Source organism: Macaca mulatta, chromosome 7, assembly GCF_049350105.2.
Source record: "Macaca mulatta isolate MMU2019108-1 chromosome 7, T2T-MMU8v2.0, whole genome shotgun sequence".
In the NCBI taxonomy this organism is placed as follows: Eukaryota; Metazoa; Chordata; class Mammalia; order Primates; family Cercopithecidae; genus Macaca; species Macaca mulatta.
Genome location: NC_133412.1, coordinates 123,982,066 through 124,008,854, shown reverse-complemented (window position 1 = coordinate 124,008,854; position 26,789 = coordinate 123,982,066). Strand labels below are relative to the sequence as shown.

Below are 26,789 nucleotides of genomic sequence, written 5' to 3'. Positions count from 1 at the left end.
TTGAATAAGTGACCTAGTAAATGAGGACAAATCATTGGTGAAATGCTGCAGAAGGCTGTGTGGTGTTTCTTAGGAGTCTCATCCTGACTGGCTGGTTAACTGAAGAGAACTCATCTAGATGGATACACTAGAGAGTCCTGAAATTATGTGACTCACTTAGATGATGATTTCAGAGCCAGAGAGTGATCTGCTCTAGGAAAAGCTAGGATAGTTCTTTCTGAATAAGTTATAAAGCACACTAATCTTCTCTTGCCTCCTCTAGCACTGGAAGACGCAACGCAGTGAGGAGTATGAAGCGGAAGGTAAGAGCCGAGTGTGTCAGGACGTGCCTGGAAGGGAAGGGCTGCCAGGTGCTCTCCACACCCTGTCTTTCTGATCTCTTGTGCTGGAGGCCAGCTGGGAATTAACATTAAGAAAAACAGCAACAAAAAAATGTATTCACAATTGATAGCTTTTAGTTTTAAAATCCTAGCATTTAATATCGTGCAAGAGATGGTAACTGAGATACATAATTTCACTTACGGGCTAATTTCTCTGTTACACAGACTTTCAGATTAATTTTATAACAGTCCTAAATAGTGACCTATTAAAATGCATCCTTTGGCCAGGCACAGTGGCTCACGCCTGTAATCCTAGCACTTTGGGAGGCTAAGACAGGAGGATCACTTGAGCCCAGGAGTTCATGACCAGCCTGGGCAACATGGCGAACCCCGTCTCTACTAAAAATAGCCAGGTGTGGTTAGCACGTGCCTGTCATCCCAGCTACTCAGAAGGCTGAGGTAGAAGAGACTCTGTCTCAAAAAATAAAAATAACAATGTAAATTAATTAGTTAATTTAAAAATGCATCCTTTGACAAGTTTCAAATGTGTTTCAGAAGCATCAGAACACGTTGATCCTGTGGCCACAAGATGGCACTGTGGTTCAGCTAACAGAACCTCAGCCCACTTCACAACCCTCTGTGGATTAACTGTACTTAAGTGTAATTAATTACAACCTGTTCTCTAGGTTGAAACGCCACAGCAGTAATGGGCTTAATTCCTGTCAGTAAAGAGTGGGAGTAGCACTAAATATGCCTTTCAACCCTCTGAGGTTCTTCCAAGCACACAAAATTGTGCCAGTAATTATCTCATGTTTAAGTAATGACTTTACAGAATCTCTAATGTGTAAAGCAAAATTTACAAGTGAGGGCTTTTAATAGAGAATAAATAAGCAGTTTTGATTTTTAAATAAGTAGTTTGATCCTTAAGTCTTCAAATGAAATTTGCCTTAATGTATAGATAACTGGGAACTTACAGCTTGCAACCATTGATTTTTTTTTTTTTTTTCAGTTGAACTGTTGGTTTCTGTATGTCAGAATATTCATATGTAAAGATTTGGAAACAGGCTAATCTTGACACTTTTTTTTTTTTGAGATGGAGTCTCGCTCTGTCGCCCAGGTGGAGTGCAGTGGCCGGATCTCGGCTCACTGCAAGCTCTGCCTCCCAGGTTCACGCCATTCTCCTGCCTCAGCCTCCCAAGTAGCTGGGACTACAGGCACCCGCCACCACACCCGGCTAATTTTTTTGTATTTTTAGTAGAGACGGTGTTTCACCGTAGCCAGGATGGTCTCCATCTCCTGACCTCATGATCCACCCCCCTTGGCCTCCCAAGTGCTGGGATTACAGGTGTGAGCCACCGCGCCAGGCCATCTTGAGACTTTTATCATGAGATTATTTTCTTTTCAGTAAAAGATGCTGTAGTACTTAGACTGGAAAGAAAGTGGAGGTAATACATTCTGGTAGCTATAGCTGAGATCGAGCTTATAGAGTTCTCGATAATGGCCCTCAACCAGCCTTCTCTTATGATCACTGTAGCCTAAGCTTGTGATGTGCTCAGTATTGAAATAAAAACCTAGAACTTTGCAATAGTGCACAGGAGATTATATTTATTACACAGTAATGACTGTCAGGGAGCCAAAAAGTACCCATTTACTCTAGTTGCAGCCTTAGAACCATTGATTCTGTTTCATGGGAGCTTCAGGACCAAATCAAAATGGAATTGACATTTATTGTCTTTTTCATATAATATTGATTTTCAGAAAGCACAGTTTTCTTTAAGAATAGGCACTCTCTCTTTGTAATTCCTTTGGAAACCGTGCAACATTTGCTTCTCTCTCAGGCCAGTTAAGGTTTTGGAACCCAGATGACTTGAATGCTTCACAGAGTGGATCTTCGCCTCCCCAAGACTGGATAGAAGAGAAACTGCAAGAAGTTTGTGAAGATTTGGGGATTACCCGTGATGGTCACCTGAACCGGAAGAAGCTGGTCTCCATCTGTGAGCAGTACGGTTTACAGAGTGTGGATGGAGAGGTGAGCCTTGCAGTGTAATTCAGGAATAATAGTGATGGTAAAAGCGTAGCTGGCCACAGGCTAGGAACAGCTGTGGTGTGGCTCTCTGCAGCTTGTTTTTTCCTATGAAGTCATTCATAAAGATCTTTTTCCTAAGAAGTCATTCATAAAGATTTTTTTCCTAAGAAGTCATTTTTCCTAAGAAGTCATTCATACAGATTCTGTCATTGAAGAGCTCTTGTTGTGTTGTGGAAAAGAAAAACTGACAAGGGCTGACACTTACCCAGCTATTGCAAACTCACTGTGCTAGGCAGGTCACCCCATGTGAAACTGTCAGGCACTAGCTCTGTGTAGCCATGATGTCACATGTATTTGTAGAGGTGCCATTCGCAGAGTAAAATGTGGGAAACATGTGGAGGAAGAATTAAGCAAGGATTTCAGTAGATTTGAGTTGGGGGAGTATTTTGTAGGCCAGAAGGATAAATTTAAGTTTTTGGAAAGAACATCTCAGTATCATCCCTGAGTTCTTAAGCAGATTGAGCAATATAGAGAAAAATCTTGCTTGCTGACGAGGAGCTAAACTGCTTTTACATATTGGCATGAAGAGAGCCTTGGGTGAGAGCAGCCAGCAGCCATCACAATATTCTAGTAATGAGAAAATGGTAAAGGGTAGATTGGTTGTTTTGAAAGTACTAAGAAGAGTTTTGAAGGAGCCCCCAAAAGACTCTTCTTTGGGAAAACTCTGAGCTTTATGTTTTCTAAAAAATTAAGAGAGGAACTGGTAGGACTGGGTGCATGAATAGCCGTGAAACATAAGAACAGAAATAATTCTAAGATGTGCCTTTCAACGAGCTGAAAATAAGGCCTGGAGAGAGTTAGGTTAGGGCTACAGTTGTCGCTTTGGGAATCTTTGATTATGATGATATTTGAAACCATGCTTTCTGCTTGCTCAGGAGGTAAGTGGTATTATTTTTCTAAACAAATAATAGAAATATTTGTTTAGTGGTATTTTTCTAAACAAATAATAGCTTTTGCTTTATTATCAAAAGCTTCCAAGTAGCCTGACTTACAGAAATTTTTTGTTGTTGCTTTCCCCTTCTTCCGTGTGTATTTGACCATTATATACCCTTTGTTTACCTTTTTAATGGCTCAGTGGTCATTTATTTTTCATTGGTGACTATTGAGTCATAAAATTAAATTTATTCTCCTGAATTGTAAATCAGTGCAGTATGCAGAATCTTGGGTTGTTTTTGCCAAAAAATATTGCACAAACTTGGATTATTTATCTAAAACCAATTCTTGGAATAAATTGTAGCCATTTGTGGAAAGCTGCATTTTCTTCTGTGGTGGAGTTTCCAAAGCTCAGGAAAAGAAATAGCACATTTAGTTATTTTCCTCTGGCCTGAGGACAAGCAGTGTGAATACAGCTTTTGCTTAGTGTTTTTCCTGCTAAAGAAAAATAGTGAAATACTGTAGTACTTAGTATTACTAGCTCTAAACCACAGAGGAGCTGGAAGTTCAAGATGATCTCATTTACTTGGAATCCTAAAATTTTACAACTGAAAGCCATTTTAGATTTAGTCACCTCTCATTTTATAGGTAGAGAGAGTGAAATCATGGCTGTTCCCTGCTTTGATGAAGGGGAAGTAGAGTCACTGTCTTATGCCTGTAACTAGCACACTCTTTTCCAAAAGCAAGAACAGTGACGGGGCAGAGATGCAAACTAGCATGCTTGATGCCAAATCTGGCCCCAATCCTATTTTATTTGTCATGCCCAGTGTTCTTAAAATTGAACTTTTTGCTACATTGAAAAAAAAAATCAGGAGATTTTTCTCAAAATCCAAAGATTTGGCTCCATTTTGTGGACAGTAAGATGCAGCCAGCTCCTTTGGAGAGAACATGCACGCCTGTGTTCAGTTTCCCAGCACTCACTACTTTCTGATGTCTTAAACCCATCTCGCCTCATTCATTGACATCATTTTCCGGCCCTCTTTGAGTGTGTGGGTTTGTGATTATTTTCCAACTTACACTTCCATAAACCAACCATCCAAAGACCTGGTCCATGTATCCTGGGGAATTAGAATGTCCTCACAGTTCCAGAGACAGCTCCTGCTCGACGTGTAGAGCGTGCCCCAGTTGCCCATTTAACCAGCATTGTTTTCTGCCTAGCCCCCCCAGTCTTCTGAATCCACACTGTTTTATTCATCACTTGCCCACTCCACCACCTAAAATAACTGGAAGGACTTCCCAGGTGCAAGGTCTTTAGGCAGTCTGGAAGTGGTGCACTGATTTGGCTAATGTCACAGGTCAAGCAGTGTGGATCTAAGGTTAGAGCCAAACTTTTAACCTTGTTAACTTCAGTGAACACACCTGGACTTGACTGTAATTTCTGGTATGATGGTCCCGAAAGCCTTGTCCTCTAGGAGAGTATTATTTTGGTTGATAAGAATAGGATAGAAAAGTTAAGGGATCTTGGCAACCTCAGAATCTTGCCCCAAATATCTCTCCATTGATTTGATCCTCTTTTAGGATTGTTGCTTCTTGCAAACGTTTCCACTCCTTAGAATGGTTTTCTTGTTTTAGAGTTCCCTCCAGAGGAAGTAGTAGGAAAGCAAGAATGGAAACTGATGTTTCCTATTGGATATGAATTGGGGGGAAAAAACATTTGAGATAAAAGAATTGCCTCAAGCCCTTACACGAAGAATGAAATCAACAATAATGAGATTGTGTAAATCCTAGCAGTAGTCCAGATTTACAAAATGAATATTAAAATTTTGAGAATGTGTTGCAGAGAATTTAGGTCTGTGTTAGAATGAGTCCAGTTATAGGCTCAAATGCAACAAGAGCAATTTGTTGCTTATTCTGTCTCCTTACTGCTCAGTGGCGTGGGCCTCAACTGCAAGCTTGTTAAAAATGCTGCATCTGAATCCCCACCACCAGACTTACTATATTAGAGTCTTCATTTTAACAAGCTCTCCAAGAGATTTCCGTTTTGTACATTGGAGGCATGTTCCTGTAGAAACATTTTAGCCCCCAGAATAAAGAAGAATCTGACTGCTAGTGGGAGGGTTTTGCCTTTTCTCCTCGTTCTGTGCCTTCAATGATTCACGTTTCTCTGTTCACCTTCCCATTCCTCTGTGGAGCTAGGGAACCAGCCATTCCCAGGCAAACTTCTAGATGGGGCTGTAGCCCAATCTTCCCTTCCCTATTACAGGATAGGGGCTATTTGATTACCATTTGAGAGTGCAGACTAGCCAGTCAAAACTCCCTTGCCTTTACATCTCTTGGAACCCATCTATTGCACACACATAAAATCTTTGTTTCTCCTGCGCTAAAACATTAAAGCAAAAAGCCAACACACTCAGTATGGTTACAAGTAAGGTTCTAAACTCCAGGTTATGGATTTCAGAACCCAAATCTGAATTGTAATCAGATCATTGTAATCTGTCCCAGACCAAATTCTGCTGTGTTAGCATACCAGTTTCAAAAATTCAACATAAAGAAAATATCACCGAGGGTCACCACAGTGTAAAGGTGTAACAGATGTCTAACCACTTTCTGCTGTTATGACACTGGGAAGCTGTATCTATTTTTTTTGTTTTGTTTTTAAGACAGTCTCACTCTGTTGCTCAGGCTGGAGTGCAGTGGCGTGATCTCGGCTCATTGAAAACTCCGCCTCACGGGTTCACGCCATTCTCCTGCCTCAGCCTCCCAAGCAGCTGGGACTATAGGCACCTGCCACCACGCCCAGCTAATTTTTGTATTTTTAGTAGAGACAGGGTTTCACCATGTTAGCCAGGATGGTCTCGATCTCCTGACCTCGTGATCCACCTGCCTCGGCCTCCCAAAGTGCTGGGATTACAGGCATGAGCCACCATGCCTAGCCAGAAAGCCGTATCTTTGTATTATTTAGGTAATTTTTTTAAATTTGTAAGAATAATGTGTAACAACATTAAAGACTGCCTATTGTAGGAGTGTGAGTAAAAGAGAATATAGTTCATTGCTAAACTGCATAAGATTATGAAGATGTTGGAAATTGACTTTTATTTAGTTTGTGTGAAGGACGAGGGCATATCATTACTCGAAATGGAAATCAGTAAAATGAGGATAAAGGGGCATAATTATATTTCTGGAGTCCTGGGACCAACCATGGTGCTGATTACTATTGGCCAGAAGTATACTTTGGGTCTTGTGTTGTTTTCAACGAAGTATTTAAAATATGTGGTGACTCTTTTCTAGATGCTCGAGGAAGTATTCCATAATCTGGATCCTGACGGTACAATGAGTGTAGAAGATTTTTTCTATGGTTTGTTTAAAAATGGAAAATCCCTTACACCATCAGCATCTACTCCATATAGACAACTAAAAAGGCACCTTTCCATGCAGGTAAAAAAATAAGCAAAAGTGCTTTCTTTGTGAATAAAAGTTAGAACCCATTTGAGTAATGTCTAATAAATTAATCTGTTGTCTGAAACAAAATACTAAAGAAAGAGAGGGAAGCAAAAGAAGAATTAGAAAGCCTTAACCATTAGGAAGGGAAGGTTGGGTTTGAGAAATGACCATAAATTACAATGGGAAGACCACTAATTATGCCTTGTCATGTCAGCTCTGGGTCAGAAGAAACCTGGTGTTAATTAGGGATGTATCTCGTCTATGTCATAGAACTCTCTACCAAAACAGTTGGTCTTGCTAAGCTCTGTAGGCTTGACTCACTTGGGAACAGAGATCAGAGACGCTGCACGACTTTTTCCTGGCACGGTAAATTAGAGGAACATGCCTTCTACCCATCGTGGTCAGGACTGACCAATATCTTGTTGAAATACCTGGAATCAAGCCAGGCTTACTTAAGTCTCTTCCTCCTTCCAGTCTTTTGATGAGAGTGGACGACGTACCACAACCCCATCAGCAATGACGAGTACCATTGGCTTTCGGGTCTTCTCCTGCCTGGATGATGGGATGGGCCATGCATCTGTGGAGAGAATACTCGACACCTGGCAAGAAGAGGGCATTGAGAACAGCCAGGAGATCCTGAAGGTGTGGCAGCTAAAATTGAGAAAAATGACAAACCGAAGAAGGGTTGAAAATTTTCAATTTTTTTTTGGAAAACTGTGATTTGATTTTATTTCTCCCTAATGGTACATCTGTTCACAAGGTCTCAAAGATAAGAGGTAACTTTTTTTAGCCCTTTTAACTAGGAGCCTTTTGTTAAGTATTTTCCATGTTTTTAATCCCCAGATTATTGACATGAGAAATACTCTTACAATTGCGTTTATTTACAGGGCCAGATGGTTTTGTTGTTGTTTGTTTTGTTTTGTTTTTTTGAGATGGAGTCTTGCTTTGTCACCTGGGCTGGAGTGTAATGGCGTGATCTCAGCTCACTGCAACCTCTACGTCCTGGGGTTCAAGCGATTCCCCTGCCTCAGCCTCCCAAGTAGCTGGGACTACAAGCGCACACCACCATGCCTGGCTAATTTTTGTATTTTTAGTAGAAACGGGGTTTCACCATGTTGGCCAGGATGCTCTTGAACTCCTGACCTCAAATGATCCACATGCCTCGGCCTCCCAAAGAGCTGGGATTATGGGTGTGAGCCACTGCACCTGGCCAAGATAATTTTCTTTTTAGCACAAATAACCATGTTATGCTTTCCTTAGAGAAAACTTAACTATGTTCTAGACTGATGGCTGTTCCTAAGCAATCACTAAAGCAATGGAATTGTCTAGTTTCTGGATCATTGTCAGCTCTCAGAGTTTGTATAGCCTTCACGTTTTCTGCTTTCAGAGGATGGAATAAGTGATTCGTTTTTGAATTTATGCCTTGCTCTGATTTCTAGGCCTTGGATTTCAGCCTCGATGGAAACATCAACTTGACAGAATTAACACTGGCCCTTGAAAATGAACTTTTGGTCACCAAGAACAGCATTCACCAGGCGGCTCTGGCCAGCTTTAAGGCTGAAATCCGGCATTTGTTGTGAGTTGAGCAGAAGGTTCGCCTGCCCCATTCCCTTTCCTACTTGTCCAGCATGTCATTCAGATGCCTTGGATAGACATCCTTCTATTCTGTATGCAAATGGCGCTCATCTTCTATCCAACTGTTGCACACATCTTCCTTAAACTATAGAAAAATTAAGGAGAACTTAGATTGACGTGTGGGCTTTTGAAGGGAAAGGTGGAATGCCTTTTTGCTTTGGGAGGGTTTTGGTTGTCTTGGTTTTGCTTCTGCATTGATGCAAGCCAGATGAGAGCTTTTCTGGGTCTACTTGTTGCTTAGAAACAGTTTCCCATTAACTCAGTGTACTTATGATCCTAGGGAACGAGTTGATCAGGTGGTCAGAGAAAAAGAGAAGCTACGATCAGATCTGGACAAGGCCGAGAAGCTCAAGTCTTTAATGGCCTCGGAGGTGGATGATCACCATGCGGCCATAGAGCGGCGGAATGAGTACAACCTCAGGTGAGGCCAGCAGTGAGGCTCCTCCTCACCCACCACCCTAGCCCAGCGCAGTGGCGCCTGCAGCTGCAGGGGCAGAACAGTGCACTGGGGACTCTGCTGGCCAGCCTGTTGGCCAGCCTGTTGGCCACACCTGGCTGGAGTGACTCAGATGTGTCAAGCCCTAAGGGAAAGCTGGGTACACTAGACATTTTATCCAGGTGCTTTTCATCTCTGTGCCTCTGTGTTTCCATTTTTGGTAGATCGATACTGGGACCTCTGAAAGACGTGATGGCAGCTTGTCCATTTTTCTTCCTTACAGGAAACTGGATGAAGAGTACAAGGAGCGAATAGCAGCCTTAAAAAATGAACTCCGAAAAGAGAGAGAGCAAATCCTGCAGCAGGCAGGCAAGCAGCGTTTAGAACTTGAACAGGAAATTGAAAAGGCAAAAACAGAAGAGAACTATATCCGGGACCGCCTTGCCCTCTCTTTAAAGGTAATCATCTTATTAGTTCTGTGGTCTGCATCCCTGCTGGGAACACCACGTGGAAAACTACAGCTTTGGAAGTGGCATGTTTGCACAGGGTTCAGTCCAAAAATCCTCTAAGTTTGCCCAGCTGAGTCTTCACCCAGACTTGGCAGGGCGCTGCTAAAATCTGGATTTCAGCAGGGCTACCCAGGCTGCTGCTTTGCTCACGGTATTGATTAGCATATCTTGTTCTTCTCTCCCACTGCGGGTTCACTAGGTCTTCAGGGCTGTTTGGCACCTGGCTGACCCCTTTGTTCCTCCCGCTGCTACTCCAAACCTGGCCCTCACCCTCAGATTCCTGTCTCCTCGCCTGCCCGCCCCCCTCATTCTCAGCAGATGGTCTTGCCTCCTGCTGCATGGATGCCTGTTTCTCCCGGCCTCCAAATGTGCCTTTTCTTCTCTCTGTTTTGAGATGGGGTCTCACTCTGTCACCCAGACTGGAGCGCGGTGGTGCAGTTATAGCTTACCACAGCCTCAAACTCCTGGCCCCAAGTGATCCTCCAGCCTCAGCCTGCCAAGTCGCTGGGACTATAGGCTCATGTTATTATGCTCAGCTAATTAAAAATGTGTTTTGTAACCCCAGCACTTTGGGAGGTCTAGGCGGGTGGATCACTTGAGGTCAGGAATTCGAGACCAGCCTGGCCAACATTGTGAAATCCTGTCTCTACTAAAAATACAAAAAATTAGCAGGGCGTGGTGGTGCATGCCTGTAATCACAGCTACTCGGGAGGCTGAGGCAGGAGAATTGCTTGAACCTGGGTGGCAGAGGTTGCAGTGAGCGGAGATTGTGCCACTGGACTCCAGCCTGGGCGACACAGCAAGACTACATCCAAAAAAAAAAAAATTTATAGAAACGGGGTCTCATTATGATGCCTAGGCTGGTATCGAACCCTGGCCTAAAGTGATCCTCCCACCTTGGCCTCCAAATGTGCCTTGTCGCTCAAACATCCTCCCCTCTTTCCTGTGCCTCAGTGAAAGAAGTGATCCTTCTCTTTACTGGACTCTTACACCAGATAATAAGGTGCAAGGGCTCTGGAGTCAGGCTGCCTGGTTCAGATCTGGGTACCACCACTTACTGAAAACTTAGATCAGGTTCCTCAGCCTGATGGGCACCATAATAATACCTACCCTATCGCATTGATGTGGGGACTAAATGAGATGATGCACATACAGTGTCTGGGAAATAATAAGTACGTACGAAATGTTTGCTGTTACTGCTATCATGAAAGGTTCTTGAAACTCCATACATCAAAAACTGAGCTAATTATCACTCCCTAGCCATCCAACTATTTCATCTCGTGAATTTCTCCCTAATCAACATCAACACCATGAGGTGTAAGTCTCAGAAGCTAAAATTCTTCGTCATCTTCCCTCATCATTACTCATCAGTCTGTAAGTTACATTGATGCTCTGAAGTGACTCTCAGATTTATCTCCTTCCTCTGCATTTCCCCAGCCTCTGATTAGGTTCAGAATTCATCATGATGTCTCAGCTAATTAATGTGTATCCTGAACAGTTCTTTCTTCCATTTCTTCCACCTCCATATGGCTACCAGTTACTCAAATAAAGATCAGTTACAATCACGCTGTTACCACCCTTTGCAAAAAAGCAACAAAAACAATGTGTTAACAGTCAAGGCTCCTGAAAGGCAGCTCGTCCTCATACCTTTCAAACTTGAGCTGCTGCCAGCAAGTCCCAGTGCCATGCCCTCCTCCACCCCACTGCCCCTACCTCAGTTTTCTCTGTGCCCCAGAGGGCAGAGCACATTTATGCTCCTTCATGGCTTTCCCCAACACTGCAGGCCAAATCACCTTTTCATTCCCATTACATTTACTTGTTTCTTGCCAAGAGATAGCACATTTCCTATTGGGTCATACGGAGTTGTATCCACATCTGCCTCCCTCCCCAAGATAGCAATAGTATCTGATTTGTCAATCTCCAGAGCACCAGCACTTCCTGATACACAGAGATTACTCCGTATTGTTCTAGCCTCTCCATTTAGACGTACTTTGAAAGATTAATGTTATAGAACTGGCATTTTAGGGGAAGGTGGTATTTTTTAAATGCTCCAAGTACATTATTTTTTACTTATATTGCTGTATGAGGGTATGAACTAGAATATACTAAAAATATACTGGCTCTGTATTCTTTTGGCAAAATGTACTTAAAAAATGATGTTCTTCCAATCAGCCTTTAACACGGGAAAAGAAAAATGTCAAATGGCATGTCTGTCTGTGTGTGTTAGCAAATGTGGTTGGAAATCTTCCTTAAAAATACTATATATACAGATCCTTTTAAGTTTAAAAAAAAAACTTTTGTGGGTTTTAGTCGATGTGTTATTTTATTATAATATAAACATATACAAATTATGAGCAATGTATATGTACAGTTTTTACATCTTTAAACCAAAATAAATTTATACATTAAATATATACCAAATCATAATATCAATAAATTGATTATAGAGTTACTCTACTGTTTTTTGTTTTTTGTTTTTTGTTTTTTTTGAGATGGAGTCTTGCTCTGTCACCCAGGCTGGAGTGCAGTGGCGTGATCTCCGCTCACTGCAAGGTCCGCCTCCCATGTTCACGCCATTCTTCTGCCACAGCCTCCCAAGTAGCTGGGACTACAGGCTCCCGCCACTACACCCAGCTAATTTTTTGTATTTTTAGTAGAGACGGGGTTTAACCGTGTTAACCAGGATGGTCTTGATCTCCTGACCTCGTGATCCGCCCGCCTCTGCCTCCCAAAGTGCTGGGATTACAGGCGTGAGCCACCATGCCTGGCCTAGAGTTACTCTACTTTTTGTACTTTTTCTGAGTTCTCTTTTGCTGGCAGCTGAACAAGGTATTTTGTAATCATTTTCTTTCATTTGTCATTACTATATATTGAGAATATTTTCATATCCTACTGCAATGCTGTCCAATAGATACACATATGTGGCTTACATTATAACTTCAGTTTGCAAGTAACCACATTGAAACGTGAAAAGAAACAGGTGAAACTAATTTCAAATAATCTTGTTTAATCCAGTTATCTCTAAAACATTATCATTTTGATACACAATCAGTATACAAAAAATATTACTGAGCTAGTTTACATTTTGGGGCTATTCAAAGTCTGGTGTCTATTTTAAACTTACAGTTTGTACTAGACACACTTCAAGGGCTCAGTACCCAGTGTGGCTGCTAGCAGCTACCTGTTTTGGACAGCACAGTTCTATGTGGTCAAAAACAAAAGGGCAAACTTATTTCGTTGTTATAAAATAGATATCAACCTTTTTATATTTACTTTTGCCTCCTGTAGTCTACTACAACTCTTAAGATGGATAAACATCTTTAATCTACAGTGCTGATTTATGCTGTATATAGAATGGTACCACAGTTTGCTAATTTCTTAATCTGTGCCACATTTAATTTCCCCATGCTTGTTCAGGAAAACAGTCGTCTGGAAAGTGAGCTTCTGGAAAATGCAGAGAAGTTGGGAGAATATGAGAATCTGACGAACAAACTTCAGCGAAATTTGGAAAATGTGTTAGCAGAAAAGGTAAACCTGTTCAAATCTTATTTCCTGATAGGCAGCCTACTTTATGTAGTTTACTCAAAAGAACAGAAGCAATGCCACCAGAACATTTTTATTAGGGAATTACTGGGATAGCTAAAGGATGCTCTAACTTTTGCAAGGATATAATTTACTAAGTTGGTTATGAAGGAGAACATGCCTGGCACTGAGAAATGATCCCTGTGTTCATTGAACACGTCACTCTAGTGCGTTCTCCCCATCACCCAGTTGGTGGTGTTTGTGTTTAAATGTCGCATTCCTATCATACTCAAGAGACTGGGTGAATACCAGAAACTGGGCCTTTGCTGTGTTGGGTCAAAGAAGGGCACTCGGGAAAAATGACAGCTCTGCCCTTTTCCCCTTCTAGTTTGGTGACCTCGATCCCAGCAGTGCTGAGTTCTTCCTGCAAGAAGAGAGACTGACACAGATGAGAAATGAATATGAGCAGCAGTGCAGGGTAGGTAGACAAAGAGAATCGAGTAAGTGCAGGAGTGCCTGGGTTCAGACCCCAGCTTCACCGTTCCCTAGCTTTGTCACCCTAAGCAAGTCACTTAATCTGTGGGTACTTCAATTCCTCATGCATAAAATGGTAAAAATAAAAGTACCCACCACAAAAGGTTGTAGCAAAAATTCCATAAGTGAGTATATGTAAAGTGCTTAGAGCAGAGCCAAGGATAGAGTAAGCACTTACATATGTTAGCTATTAATATTATTATTCAAAAATTAGCCTTTCCTGATTGATCATTGCAGACCTAATCTGATGTGATTTGGTTTTGTCCTGTGGGTTTTTTTTTTTCCGTAATACATTTTTTTACTCCATTTATTTATAAAATGCAAATGAAGCAGAAACATCTCAAGTCTTAGCTAGTAAATCATTCCCAATTTCTGCCAGGAGGGACGGAAACATTTTTACAAATAGCAAGAATCTCTGACTTAAAAAAAATTCCCTTAAAGTTAGAAATTTGAATTTTTTTCTTAAACCAGCAATACGTGTTTATTTTAATGAGACAAATATAACTGAGTTCCGGCTACTTAGATAAAAAGTTTAATTATGCAGAGATGAGGAAAACAATCATATTATGAAGTTACTCCTTTTCAGGAAATATATGTACACGTTTAAGGAAAGAAACATTTCTGCTGCTTTTATAATTAAATTTTAGCTCTTGGTTCTAATTAAATAGAGGTATTTTCTAAATGTCTTTAACTATAATGAATTAATCAGTAAAATCTGTCAGCTCTACCTTCAGAAATTCTCCCAGTTCATCCACTTGTTTTCTTTCTTTCTTTTTTCTTTAAAGACGGAATCTAGCTCTGTCACCCAGGCTGGAGTACAGTGGTGTGATCTCGTCTCACTGTAACCTCCACCTCCTGGGTTCAAGCGATTCTCCTGCCTCAGCCTCCCAAGTAGCTGGGATTACAGGCGCCTGCCACAACACCTGGCTAATTTTTTTTTTTTTTTTTTTTTTTTTTTTTTTTTTAGTAGAGACAGGGTTTCACCATGTTGGCCAGGCTGGTCTTGAACTCCTGACCTCAAATGATTCACCCATTTCAGCCTCCCAAAGGGCTGGGATTCAGGCATGAGCCACCGTGCCCAGCCTCATCCACTTGTTTTCTTAACAACTTTGTACACTATATGTTTTACCCATTGAAAGTATAAATTCAGTCTTTTACTGTATGGACAGAATTGTGCAAACATCACCACATTCAATTTTAGAACATTTTCATCTCCTCAGGAAGAAACCCCTGCTCCACTTAGCCATAATCTCTCCCAAGTCCCCCAGCCCTAGGCAATTATTAGTGTACTTTCTGTCTCTACAGATTTGCATATTCCATACATTTCATATAAATGGAATCTTACAATACTAGCCCTTGTGACCGCTTCCTTCATTTAACATAATGTTTTTAAAGTTCATCCATGTTGTAGCATGTATCAGTTCTTCATTTCTTGAATAATATTCCATTGTGTAGATATACCACATTTTGTTTATTCATTCACCGGTTAATGGACATTTGGTGGGTTTTGGCTATTAGGAATAACACAGCTATGAAAATTTGTGTGCAAGTTTTTGTGTGGGCATATACCTAGGAGGAGAATTGCTAGGTTATATGGTAACCCGATGTTTAACCTTTTGAGGAACTGCTAAACTTCTTCTTCCACTATTTTATATTCCCACTAGTATGATAGTTCCAATTTCTCCACTTCTTCACCAGCAGTCATTATTGTATGTCTTTTTTATTCTCACCACCCTAGTGAGTGTGAAATATTATCTTATTGTGGCTTTGATTTGTATTTCCCTGATAGGTAATGATATTGAGTATCTTTTACATGTATTTATTAGTCATCTGTATATCATCATTGGAGAAATATCAATTCAGATCATTTGCTCATTTTTAAAATTGTCTCTTATTATTGAGTTATAATAGTTTTTGTGTATTCTAGTTACAAGTCCCTTATCAGATACGTAATTTGCAAAACATTTCTACTTTCTTGATGGTGTCCTTTGAAGCACAAAATATTTTGTTTTGATGATATCCAATTTATCGTTTTTGTTGTTGTTGTTGCTTGCTTTTGGTGTCACATCTAAGACCTGTGTTGGTTTATAAACCCTAGGTATTACAAGACCAAGTAGACGAACTCCAGTCTGAGCTGGAAGAATATCGTGCACAAGGCAGAGTGCTCAGGCTTCCCTTGAAGAACTCACTGTCAGAAGAACTTGATGCTAACAGCGGTGGCATTGAGCCCGACCAGGGTAAACACATTCAGACAGGCTGTAGATAAAGACTTTACCCTTGTTTTTAGAACCATGGTTCAATATAAAAGTGCAAAACTTTGGCAACTTGAAAAAAGAAGAAAAAAAAAAAAAAGAATTTGGCCATACTTTTTTCTTGAGCTGTTTCACTTGTGGTCTGGTTTTTCATTTGTCCTTGAAGTTTTTATGAGAACATTTCCATCTGATTTTGATATGCATCAACAAAGGAATGGAAGAATCAAACCACAAGGGTATTTGCTTTGTTTAACAAAACAAACAAAAAACTGGCTGCAAATCTGGGAATCCAGGCCTTGGGAGTATTAGAATTCAGACACTGAGCTATTGCTGTCCCCTTCGAGGAGAGTGCCTCACTCGTATGAAGACGGCTTTGGAGAGCAGGCCAGCCAGAAACTACAGAATCCAAAGCTGGTTTTCTTATACTGGCTGTGTTGAATGTCTGTATTACCTCAGCAGAACGAAGAAGATAAATTACAGACTGGCCTCCTGGGCCTTTGAGGAAGATTTTGAGTGGCAAGTTTGGAAGGCAGAGTTTGGGAGCCTCCCACATTAACAATGAGTTCCTTTCCTCTCTCCCGATAGCCTGCCTCTTTTCTTGGGGATGTTGAGTTTAAATTTCAAAGAAAGCTCATAATCAGTCATTCTGTTATAAATAACTTTCCCCAGTGCTACTTGGGATAGGAGTGTCATTCTTACACACGTTGTTTTTCCTCCTCTTACTGCAGAATAATTAACAGATTGGGGAGGGAGGAGACGAAGAGGCCTTAATACCTCCCTTCTGATTCTTAGCTCATTCTAGTCTGAGGATCTCACAATATGATGTATCTCGGCAGCTGTTATGGACTTTTCCATAGATGGCCAAGTGTTGGGGTTGTTCCTCATGGGGACAAGAAGCTGTACCATCGTGGTGTGGCTCACACCCTGAGTGTTACTTCTCAGTTGGGAATATGCCATCAAATATGAAGGGAAGACCCAAAGCAAGACTGCCAGTTGCAGCTGCTAGACCTATACCCAAGAAAGTTCCTTTCTCCCATCTGCCTGTGTGTCCCCACATGCAAAGCTATTTTGGGTCCCACTGCCTTAAGAGATTAGTCATAATCTTTTCTTCTATATACAAGCTCAGCCCCCAACTTATGCTTCGCATTTTTAGTGTCATTCTTAGTCATCATCATGGGCAGTTGCAGAGATGAGCTTATGCGTGAGTTAAGAATTTCTACCCACAACTGCCTGTATCCTGGTTCCTAACCTATGCCCTATTTTTTAAAAATTTAGCTGATAATTTAAAATGGGGATCTACCCACACTCCAGGAAATTCATAGGAAATAGCCAGTCTTCTGTAATTTTGGGTGATAGGTTGTGGATAGTGTAACCCATGAAGCTAACTCCTCAGGGCATAACAACTAGTATGCTGGCCATTCATTTTCCTGCCACATCGTCATTCAGTATTTGTTGGATGGGTAGGAGTCTGGTTGGTTTGATCAAACTACCTCATGCTATTACCTCAATTTGCAGCAGTTCCATTAGGAGGTAGCCACCTTTAAGCAACAATTTCCACCCCCACCACCACCTACTGTTCTAAGAGATGGATTCTATTAAGGTTTTTTCCACTGCCTGTAGCTGAAAGAATCTGTTCACCTTCATTTCTTCTTGTTTGCCCTAATGCTTGAAAAGAGAAAAGACTTCTCTTGGCCTCTGTTAATTTCCTACTTTCCTGATTTCCTATTAGTTCACATCTGTGGCAGTTCAGGCTGAAAACAATTCCTTAGTTAAACTGGATGTCCCTCCTCAGATGCACATTGTGTTGTTGAAAGAACCTGCTGCAGGATCAATGCGTCCCATGTGTTTTCAGGGCTCGGTTCTGAAGAATGCAATCCATTGAATATGAGCATTGAGGCAGAGCTGGTCATTGAACAGATGAAAGAACAACATCACAGGGACATATGCTGCCTCAGACTGGAACTCGAAGATAAAGTAAGTCCTTCCCACCAATCCACTTCTCTAATTTCTTTTGGCTCTGACAGCCTTATGTGTGTAGGGCATTTCCAATTCCTTTTTCTCATAGAGCAGCACATTCTATGTTGGGAACCCACATGCTCAGGATGGTTTTGTAGGGTGATAGCCAGGCCCTTTTTTTTCTGGAGAGTTTCTCCAAAATGTAATATCTTCAGCCCTGGCAATCGTGGAACTTGAAGCTTGAAACCCATTATATTATCTCTCAATTTATTTTGTAAAAACATCTCAATGAAACCAAAAACAGCCCTTTGATGTTGCATTGCCTACTAAATTAGGTACAAGTTCTGAACCTTGGCCTCTAAACTCTTTACCATGAGGCTTCAACTTACGTTTCCAGTTTTCTCTTACACCATTCTTTTGAGTTACCTTATCCTCCAGCTGAACTGGGTAATTCCCAGTTGTCCATAAAACTCTGTCCTCTTTTGCTTGTGCTGTTACAAACTATGCTGACATTAGTTTCTTTCTGCCTCTTGAAAGTCTACTTACCCTTCAGGATTTATATCTAATGCTGCCTCTTGCATGAAGCCATTCTTGAATTTCTCCAACTAAAATGTGATTTTTCCCTCCACTGAATCCCTGGGTTACATGGTAGCTGTTTTTTCTATACCTTTTATTTTCTGCCGCCTACTATACTTATAGTTGTCATATCCATGTCTAGACTGGTTTCTCCTGGATAGCAGGGACCATGTCTTACCCAGAGTATTATGTTCTGAGGCCTGCAAGTACCTGATAGGTGTTCAATAAATATTTGAATTTAATTAAATATTTTAAGACACAGCTGGATACAGTGGCTCACGCCTGTAATCCCAACATTTTGGGAGATCGAGGTGGGCAGACCACTTGAGCCTAGGAGTTCAAGGCCAGTCTGGGCAACATGGTGAGACCCCATCTCTACAAAAAAAAAAAAAAATTAGCAGGTCAAGGTGGTGTGTGCCTGTAGTCCCAGCTACTCAGGAGGCTGAGGTGGGAGCATTGCTTGAGCCCAGGAGATGGAAGGTTGCAGTGAGCCATAATCATGCCATTGTACTCTAGCTTGGGTGACACAGTGAGAACCTGTCTCAAAAAATATGTGTTTCAAGACTTAAGTTTACAGTTGGAAAGGATGCACGGGAAGACAGAGGGTAGCTATGTGTAACGGCTGCTCAGTTCTTAATAGAGCTGTTCAGAGACTAATAAAATTCAGCCAATTCAAAGAGATATGTAAACCATGCCTGACTTAAATATCTTGCTTAAAGCGTTGAATTCAGTTACTTTAAAACAAGATCAGGAAATGAGAAATGTCTTGTAGGGAAAAAAAAAAAAAGTACTTGCTGCTCCATCACTGTGCTTTCAGTGGCCTTGAGCTGAGTAATCTTGTGGTGCTGTCACTCTCTGCCTTCAGGTGCACCATTATGAAAAGCAGCTGGATGAAACCATTGTCAGCTGCAAGAAGGCACAGGAGAACATGAAGCAAAGGCACGAGAATGAAATGCACACCTTGGAAAAACAAATAAGTGACCTTAAAAATGAAATTGCTGAACTTCAGGGGCAAGCAGCAGTACTCAAGGAGGCACATCATAAGGCCACTTGCAGGCATGAGGAGGAGAAGAAACAACTGCAAGCGAAGCTTGAGGAGGAAAAGACTCACCTGCAGGAGAAGCTGAGGCTGGAACATGAGATGGAGCTCAAGGCTAGACTGGCGCAGGCTCAAGCAAGCTTTGAGCAGGAGAGGGAAGGCCTTCAGAGTCGCGCCTGGACAGAAGAGAAGGTGAGAGGCTTGACTCAGGAACTAGAGCGGTTTCACCAGGAGCAGCTGACGAGCCTGGTAGAGAAGCACACTCTTGAGAAAGAGGAGTTAAGAAAAGAGCTCTTGGAAAAGCACCAAAAGGAGCTTCAGGAGGGAAGGTAAGAAAGTGAAGGGAAACGGAGCTACCTGTGCTGCCATCCCTCAGGGCATAAGAAGTGCCAGTTGCAGCTGGGCGCAGTGGCTCACGCCTGTAATCCCAGCACTTTGGGAGGCCGAGGTGGGGGGATCATGAGGTCAGGAGATCAAGACCATCCTGGCTAGCACGGTGAAACCCCGTCTTTACTAAAGATACAAAAAAAATTAGCTGGGCGTGGTGGCGGGCACCTGTAGTCCTACCTACTTGGGAGGCTGAGGCAGGAGAATGGCATGAACCCAGGAGGCGGAGCTTGCAGTGAGCTGAGATGGTGCCACTGCACTCCAGCCTGGGTGACAAAGCGAGACTCCGTGTCAAAAAAAAAAAAGTGCCAGTCGCTTAAGAGACTTGGAGAAATCAGAAGGCATAGTAGCCCATTGATTGAGTAGATTCTTTTAAATATTTTTTACTACTTTTGCCATTGTTTTGATGTGAACCTACCTTGGGATGATTGGAACTGTTTTTATTTTGTTATGTTTGTAAAAGAGGAAAGTATTCCTTGTATTCAGATTTATTGTATCTTATAAGGCTCAAGAGGAGGATAAGATTATCCCCAAAGTGGCTCCTTCCTAGTTCAATCATGTTGCTTTCTGAGAAAAGCTAAACTGGACCCCAGGCAAGATTACATTTCCTACCAGAGTTAAGAAACAGCACTTCGTGCTTACCTTCCTCATGTGAAGTCCCAGGTTTGTTTGAGGACTTTGTTTCATCACATCCTGATTGACTTGGTGCTACTTTGTTAAATAAGAAGCAAAAGCAGAATGAATTTGTTAATATGTGTCATTTATGTGACTGATATCCTATAATGCATGCTTAATTAACATGAAGGAATGGTATATAGTTCCCAAGTTACGGATTAGATTAATATGCATTTGGTCTTTTGTCTTTGGTTTAAAAATCCATAAACAAATACATCCGGGAGTATGCCAGAGAAATTAGTTTCTAAGATTTCCCCCTAGCTCCAGAGAGAGGTAAGTCTTTTAAATGAATTATGGCTGCCAGTCTTAGCTTTCAGAAATGAGATCCCTTTCCAGTATAAATGAATCACACAGGAGTAAGTTAAGACCATTTTTAGGGAGTATGTCAGTTGTTTGCTTAGCAGCTTTCTCAGTGCATGGGAAAATGGTTTTTGTTTGCTTCTGGAGTTGGCGGCAGTTTCAATAATGCTGTATGTTGACTATATTTAGGGAAAAAATGGAAACAGAGTGTAATAGAAGAACCTCTCAGATAGAAGCCCAGTTTCAGTCTGATTGTCAGAAAGTCACTGAGAGGTGTGAAAGCGCTCTGCAAAGCCTGGAAGGGCGCTACCGCCAAGAGCTGAAGGACCTCCGGGAACAGCAGCGCGAGGAGAAATCCCAGTGGGAGTTTGAGAAGGACGAGCTCACCCAGGAGTGTGCGGAAGCCCAGGAGCTGCTGAAAGAGACTCTTAAGAGAGAGAAAGCAACTTCTCTGGTCCTAACGCAGGAGAGAGAGATGCTGGAGAAAACATACGAAGAACATTTGAACAGCATGGTTGTCGAAAGAGAGCAGCTACTCCAAGACCTGGAAGACCTAAGGAATGTATCTGAAACCCAGCAAAGCCTGCTGTCCGACCAGATTCTCGAGCTGAAGAGCAGTCACGAGCGAGAACTGAGGGAGCGCGAGGAGGCCCTGTGCCAGGCAGGGGCCTCGGAGCAGTTGGCCAGCCAGCGGCTGGAAAGACTAGAAATGGAACATGACCAGGAAAGGCAGGAAATGATGTCTAAGCTTCTGGCCATGGAGAACATTCACAAAACAACCTGTGAGAAAGCAGATCGAGAAAGAGCTGAGATGAGCACAGAAATCTCCAGACTTAAGAGTAAAATAAAGGAAATGCAGCAGGCAGCATCTCCTCTCTCCACGCTTCAGAGTGGTTCCCAGGTGATAGGAGAGGAGGAGGTGGAAGGAGATGGAGCCCTGTCCCTGCTTCAGCAAGGGGAGCAGCTGTTGGAAGAAAATGGGGACGTCCTCTTAAGTCTACAGAGAGCTCATGAACAGGCAGTAAAGGAAAATGTGAAAATGGCTACTGAAATTTCCAGATTGCAACAGAGGCTACAAAAGTTAGAGCCAGGGTTAGTAATGTCTTCTTGTTTGGATGAACCAGCTACTGAGTTTTTTGGAGATACTGCGGAACAAACAGAGCCGTTTTTGCAGCAAAATCGAACGAAGCAAGTAGAAGGTGTGACCAGGCGGCATGTCCTAAGTAACCTGGAAGATGATGAGGTCCAGGACCTGGGAAGTACAGGGACGAGCTCTGTTCAGAGGAAGGAAGTCAAAATAGAGGAGTCTGAAGCTTCAGTAGAGGGTTTTTCTGAGCTTGAAAACAGTGAAGAGACGAGGACTGAATCCTGGGAGCTGAAGAATCAGATTAGTCAGCTTCAGGAACAGCTAATGATGTTATGTGCGGACTGTGATCGAGCTTCTGAAAAGAAACAGGACCTACTTTTTGATGTTTCTGTGCTAAAAAAGAAACTAAAGATGCTTGAGAGAATCCCTGAGGCTTCTCCCAAATATAAGCTGTTGTATGAAGATGTGAGCCAAGAAAATGACTGCCTTCAGGAAGAGCTGAGAATGATGGAGACACGCTATGATGAGGCACTAGAAAATAACAAAGAACTCACTGCAGAGGTTTTCAGGTTGCAGGATGAGCTGAAGAAAATGGAGGAGGTCACTGAAACATTCCTTAGCCTGGAAAAGAGTTACGATGAGGTCAAAATAGAAAATGAGGAGCTGAATGTTCTGGTTTTGAGACTTCAAGGAAAGATTGAGAAGCTGCAGGAAAGCATGGTCCAGCGGTGTGACTGCTGCTTATGGGAAGCCAGTTTAGAGAACCTGGAAGTCGAACCTGATGCAAATATACTCCAGCTCAATCAGACACTGGAAGAGTGTGTGCCCAGGGTTAGGAGTGTACATCATGTCATAGAAGAATGTAAGCAAGAAAACCAGTACCTTGAGCAGGGGAATACACAGCTCTTGGAAAAAGTAAAAGCACATGAAATTGCCTGGTTACATGGAACAATTCAGACACATCAAGAAAGGCCAAGAGTACAGAATCAAGTTATACTGGAGGAAAACACTACTCTCCTAGGCTTTCAAGACAAACATTTTCAGCGTCAGGCCACAATAGCAGAGTTAGAACTGGAGAAAACAAAGCTACAGGAGCTGACTAGGAAGTTGAAGGAGAGAGTCACTATTTTAGTTAAGCAAAAAGATGTACTTTCTCAAGGAGAAAAGGAGGAAGAGCTGAAGGCCATGATGCATGACTTGCAGATCACCTGCAGTGAGATGCAGCAAAAAGTTGAACTTCTGAGGTAATGTATGTACCTTCTAGACGTCACGAATCCCACAGAGCCTCACCAGATCTAACTTCCGTTGCTTGCTGTGTCTAGAGAAACTAACCTATTAGTCTTCAAGAAGAGAGCAGTACTCTCTAGACTTCCTTCTGCTTCTGTGCCGTATTAACAAATAAAATAACCTTGTTTAGGAGGCATTCCCTTCCTCTGTAGCAAACAAATGTTCATATGGGGTGTGAAAGTTCACAATGGCCAGTGTTTGCTATTTAACCACATGCATCCTCAATGTACCTCTTTAACTTTTTTCTAGCACTTACTTCATTTGGCTAAGTGTTACTTTCCTCATTTTGAGGAAACACATTATATACAAATGAATGACTTTTTGTGTATTATTAACTTAGTAGATAAGAACTCATTTCTTATGCTAATATAGAAAAAATGTTCTGTCTTTATAGTTTTGTACTCATATCACTTGAAGCACATGCTGATAACCCATAAACAGTGCAAATGGCCAGGCACCACGGCTTACGTCTGCAATCTCAACTCTTTGGGAGGCCAAGGCAAGAGGATTTCTTGAGGCCAGGAGTTTCCAGATGAGCCTAGGGAACATAGCAAGACTGCCTCCACAGAAAAATAAAATAAATGTTTGCTGGGTGTGGTGGTGCACACCTGTGGTCCTGGCTACTTGGGAGGCTGAGGTGGGCGGGTGGGTTGCTTGAGCTTGAGAGGTCAAAGCTGCAGTGAACCATGATCATGCCATTGCACTCCAGACTGGGTGACAGAGTAAGACCCTGTCTCTTAAAAAAAAAAAAAAAAAAAGAGAGAGACAAAACAAAACAGTGGAAATTTATCTTAGAACATATAATTTGAGGAGCCTCCAGATTCTAATAAATATGCTTGAAAAGCAGAGATAAAGGTAGAACTAATTTGAACCACTGTCCACTTGACATTGTAAAATATAATTGCATAGTCTTCCAGCAAATTTGTTTAAAAAAAAACAAAAAACTTGTAAACTATTAAAGGATGTTTGAAATGTCTCTGGAATAATTTAATTCTGAATATAGTTTTTCCTCTTCTTCAGACCATTTTTAGTCCTAAAAATCAGAATATAATGAGATGAATAAAATCACGAAGTAAACAGTGTACATATTTCATTATGGCCCTTTGATTTACATAGAGAATTTTCTTTCCCTAGGTACCCAGGGGCCTAAAACTAAGCTAATATAGCTTTGTAACGTGGCTTATGTGTATTCAGAACAGGTAGGACTTGAGACTGAGATAAATGAAGTCATTTGCTCAAAGCAATATGCTTGCCATTGAGAAAAATCAACAACCAGAATGAGCATTGAGTCTCGATTCATTTCTCCAGGCTTACGGTTTTTTTAGTTACACTTCTCTAACATCTTTTAGTGAAATTCTTACTTCCCAAAAGAAATGTGTCAATATGTCATAACTTGATTTCCAAGTACTAAGAGACTACTAATTTAGACTTTTGGAAGTTACTAGAAAATATTTTCCAAAGATGCCAGATGACTGCCTTGTAACTATTTTTTTCAATCTCTGTGCTTCAGATATGAATCTGAAAAGCTTCAACAGGAAAATTCTATTTTGAGAAATGAAATTACTACTTTAAATGAAGAAGATAGCATTTCTAACCTGAAATTAGGGAAATTAAATGGATCTCAGGAAGAAATGTGGTAAGACATATACTTACATTTTCCTAAGACATTTTTGCAAAGACTAAAATTCTTTTACATCAACTTTTAAAGTCTAACCGTTAAATTTTATTTTCATCATTCCTTTAGGCAAAAGACGGAAACTGTAAAACAAGAAAATGCTGCAGTTCAGAAGATAGTTGAAAATTTAAAGAAACAGGTAAGGAATACTTAATATTTCACAATGTTTTTTGACTCCAAAATTTTCCCTTTTTTTGAAATTTATAAATTTACAGCACACGGTAATGAATAACGTATAGCTAATGATGGGAAGGTTGTAAATTCTGAATTTGAAAATGGAAACTTACCTCATACTAACTCTAAACTTAGCTTCCTGTTTTATGTTAAATAATGTATATATTATTCTAGGCCCTAAGTGCTTAATAAAGCTTTATAATCAGCAGAGTTGGGGAGGTGATACCTCTAAAACCATACCTACGAAATATTAGCTCTAGCCTTTGTGCAGTTTCAGTTAATGTTAGCCCTCCCTTTTTCTTCATGATTGAAAGCAGAAAGTTAAGGACCGAATTTCACATATACAGAATGCCAGCTAATCAGCATATCATTTCACAGAATTACAATTTATTTAGATAGCTGGTGCCATTCAGTGCTCAATTTGTGTAATCTTACAACACGCAGTTATAAAAAGGGAAGGCCGTTTAAGAATCTGTCTGAAGCAGTCAAAAGACAAGGACATATTGGGAAAGAGTATTTTCAGCACTTGAAATAGACAAGGTGTTAACATCCAAAATGTATTTTGGACTCTTACAAATAAATGGGAAAATCCAGTTGAAATATAGGCAGTCTATGTGAATGGTCAAGTCACAGGAAAAAAAAAGAATACAAAAGATGGTTAGCCTTATTAGTGATTAGAGAAGTGCAAATTCAGTGTGTTTCTTTTTTAACCTATTGAATTAGCAAAAAGTAATCTAGTATTTAAAAGGATGTGAGGAAATGACTGTGCCCATGCATTGTTGTTAGGATTATAAGGTGGTAGCACTGTGAGGAAGACATATTGGAGGTATCTGTTGAAACAGTAATGAACATATGTATGTATACAGATCTTCTAACCTAGCAATCCTACTTCTAAAAAATAATTCTAAATACAAAATGCTACCATGTATAAATGGATTTTCTAAAAGATCCATTTAAAAGAAATAATGATTTTAAAAACTTTATCAATGTGGGAACAGATAAATGCATTATGGAATATCTTACTACATGGAATATCCTATAGCCAATCAAAAGTAGAGTATGTGGTGGCTGCTGAGCACACTGACTTGGAAAGAGTCTTTTTTTTTGAGACGGAGTTTCACTCTTGTTGCCCAGGCTGGAGTGCAATGGCGCGATCTCAGCCCACTGCAACTTCTGCCCCCCGGGTTCAAGCGATTCTCTTGTCTCAGCCTCCTGAGGAGCTGGGATTACAGGCACACGCCACCACGCCCGGCTAATTTTTGTATTTTTGTAGAGATGGGGTTTCATCATATTGTCCAGGCTGGTCTTAAACTCCTGACACCTCAGGTGATCCGCCTGCCTCGGCGTCCTGAAGTGCTGGGATTACAGGCGTGAGCCACCGTGCCTGGCCTGGAAAGAGTCTTTAAGATATTATAAGTAGAAAAAGAAAGCTGTCCAAACATAAAATTTCCAAATTTTTGCTAAAGAGAAGAAAAGAATCTGTATGTGTGTATGGGTTCTGTATATGCATAGAAAATGATCTGGAGGGACACGTATCCAGCTGTGGACAATGGGCTCCCCTGTAGAGTGGGGTTAGACTGAGTGTCTCACTTCTTCATACACTTCTGAATGGATTGAATTTGTAATAATGAGTGTGTATTATTTCTGTTTTGAAATTATATATATTTTAAACTTTACATAGAGAGGGAAAAGACAATTATGTCTCTAGATCTGTTTTTTTTTTTTTAGCACAAGTAGGGTAACAAGTTTTAAAAACTTATTTTAATTTTAATTAGATTTCAGAATTAGAAATCAAAAACCAACAGTTGGATTTGGAAAATACAGAACTTAGCCAAAAGAACTCTCAAAACCAGGAAAAACTGCAAGAACTTAATCAACGTCTAACAGAAATGCTATGCCAGAAGGAAAAAGAGCCAGGAAACAGTGCATTGGAGGAACAGGAACAAGAGAAGTTTAATCTGAAAGAAGAACTGGAACGTTGTAAAGTGCAGGTATGGTCTGTAGCCATCCGGCAGCTTTTTTTTT

At 41.1% G+C, this 26,789-nt stretch overlaps 1 protein-coding gene across 14 annotated transcripts in view; it reads left to right on the top strand.

Moving 5' to 3' along the window:
- NIN (ninein) overlaps positions 1–26,789 on the top strand; it is a 108,944-nt gene that overhangs the window by 49,135 nt on the left and 33,020 nt on the right. For 8 of the 14 annotated variants that reach the window (XM_077940987.1, XM_077940986.1, XM_002805038.4 and 5 more), the window contains 16 exons: positions 263–302; positions 2,159–2,349; positions 6,568–6,714; positions 7,195–7,362; positions 8,160–8,296; positions 8,636–8,776; positions 9,075–9,249; positions 12,718–12,828; positions 13,211–13,300; positions 15,455–15,593; positions 17,461–17,582; positions 19,006–19,508; positions 20,731–22,872; positions 24,426–24,551; positions 24,660–24,729; positions 26,540–26,755. In XM_077940987.1, the coding sequence (XP_077797113.1) occupies positions 263–302; positions 2,159–2,349; positions 6,568–6,714; positions 7,195–7,362; positions 8,160–8,296; positions 8,636–8,776; positions 9,075–9,249; positions 12,718–12,828; positions 13,211–13,300; positions 15,455–15,593; positions 17,461–17,582; positions 19,006–19,508; positions 20,731–22,872; positions 24,426–24,551; positions 24,660–24,729; positions 26,540–26,755 (4,518 nt within the window). The remainder of the gene's footprint in view (positions 1–262; positions 303–2,158; positions 2,350–6,567; positions 6,715–7,194; positions 7,363–8,159; positions 8,297–8,635; positions 8,777–9,074; positions 9,250–12,717; positions 12,829–13,210; positions 13,301–15,454; positions 15,594–17,460; positions 17,583–19,005; positions 19,509–20,730; positions 22,873–24,425; positions 24,552–24,659; positions 24,730–26,539; positions 26,756–26,789) is intronic. The other 6 variants (XM_077940991.1, XM_015143677.3, XM_077940992.1 and 3 more) reach the window with 1 other exon arrangement.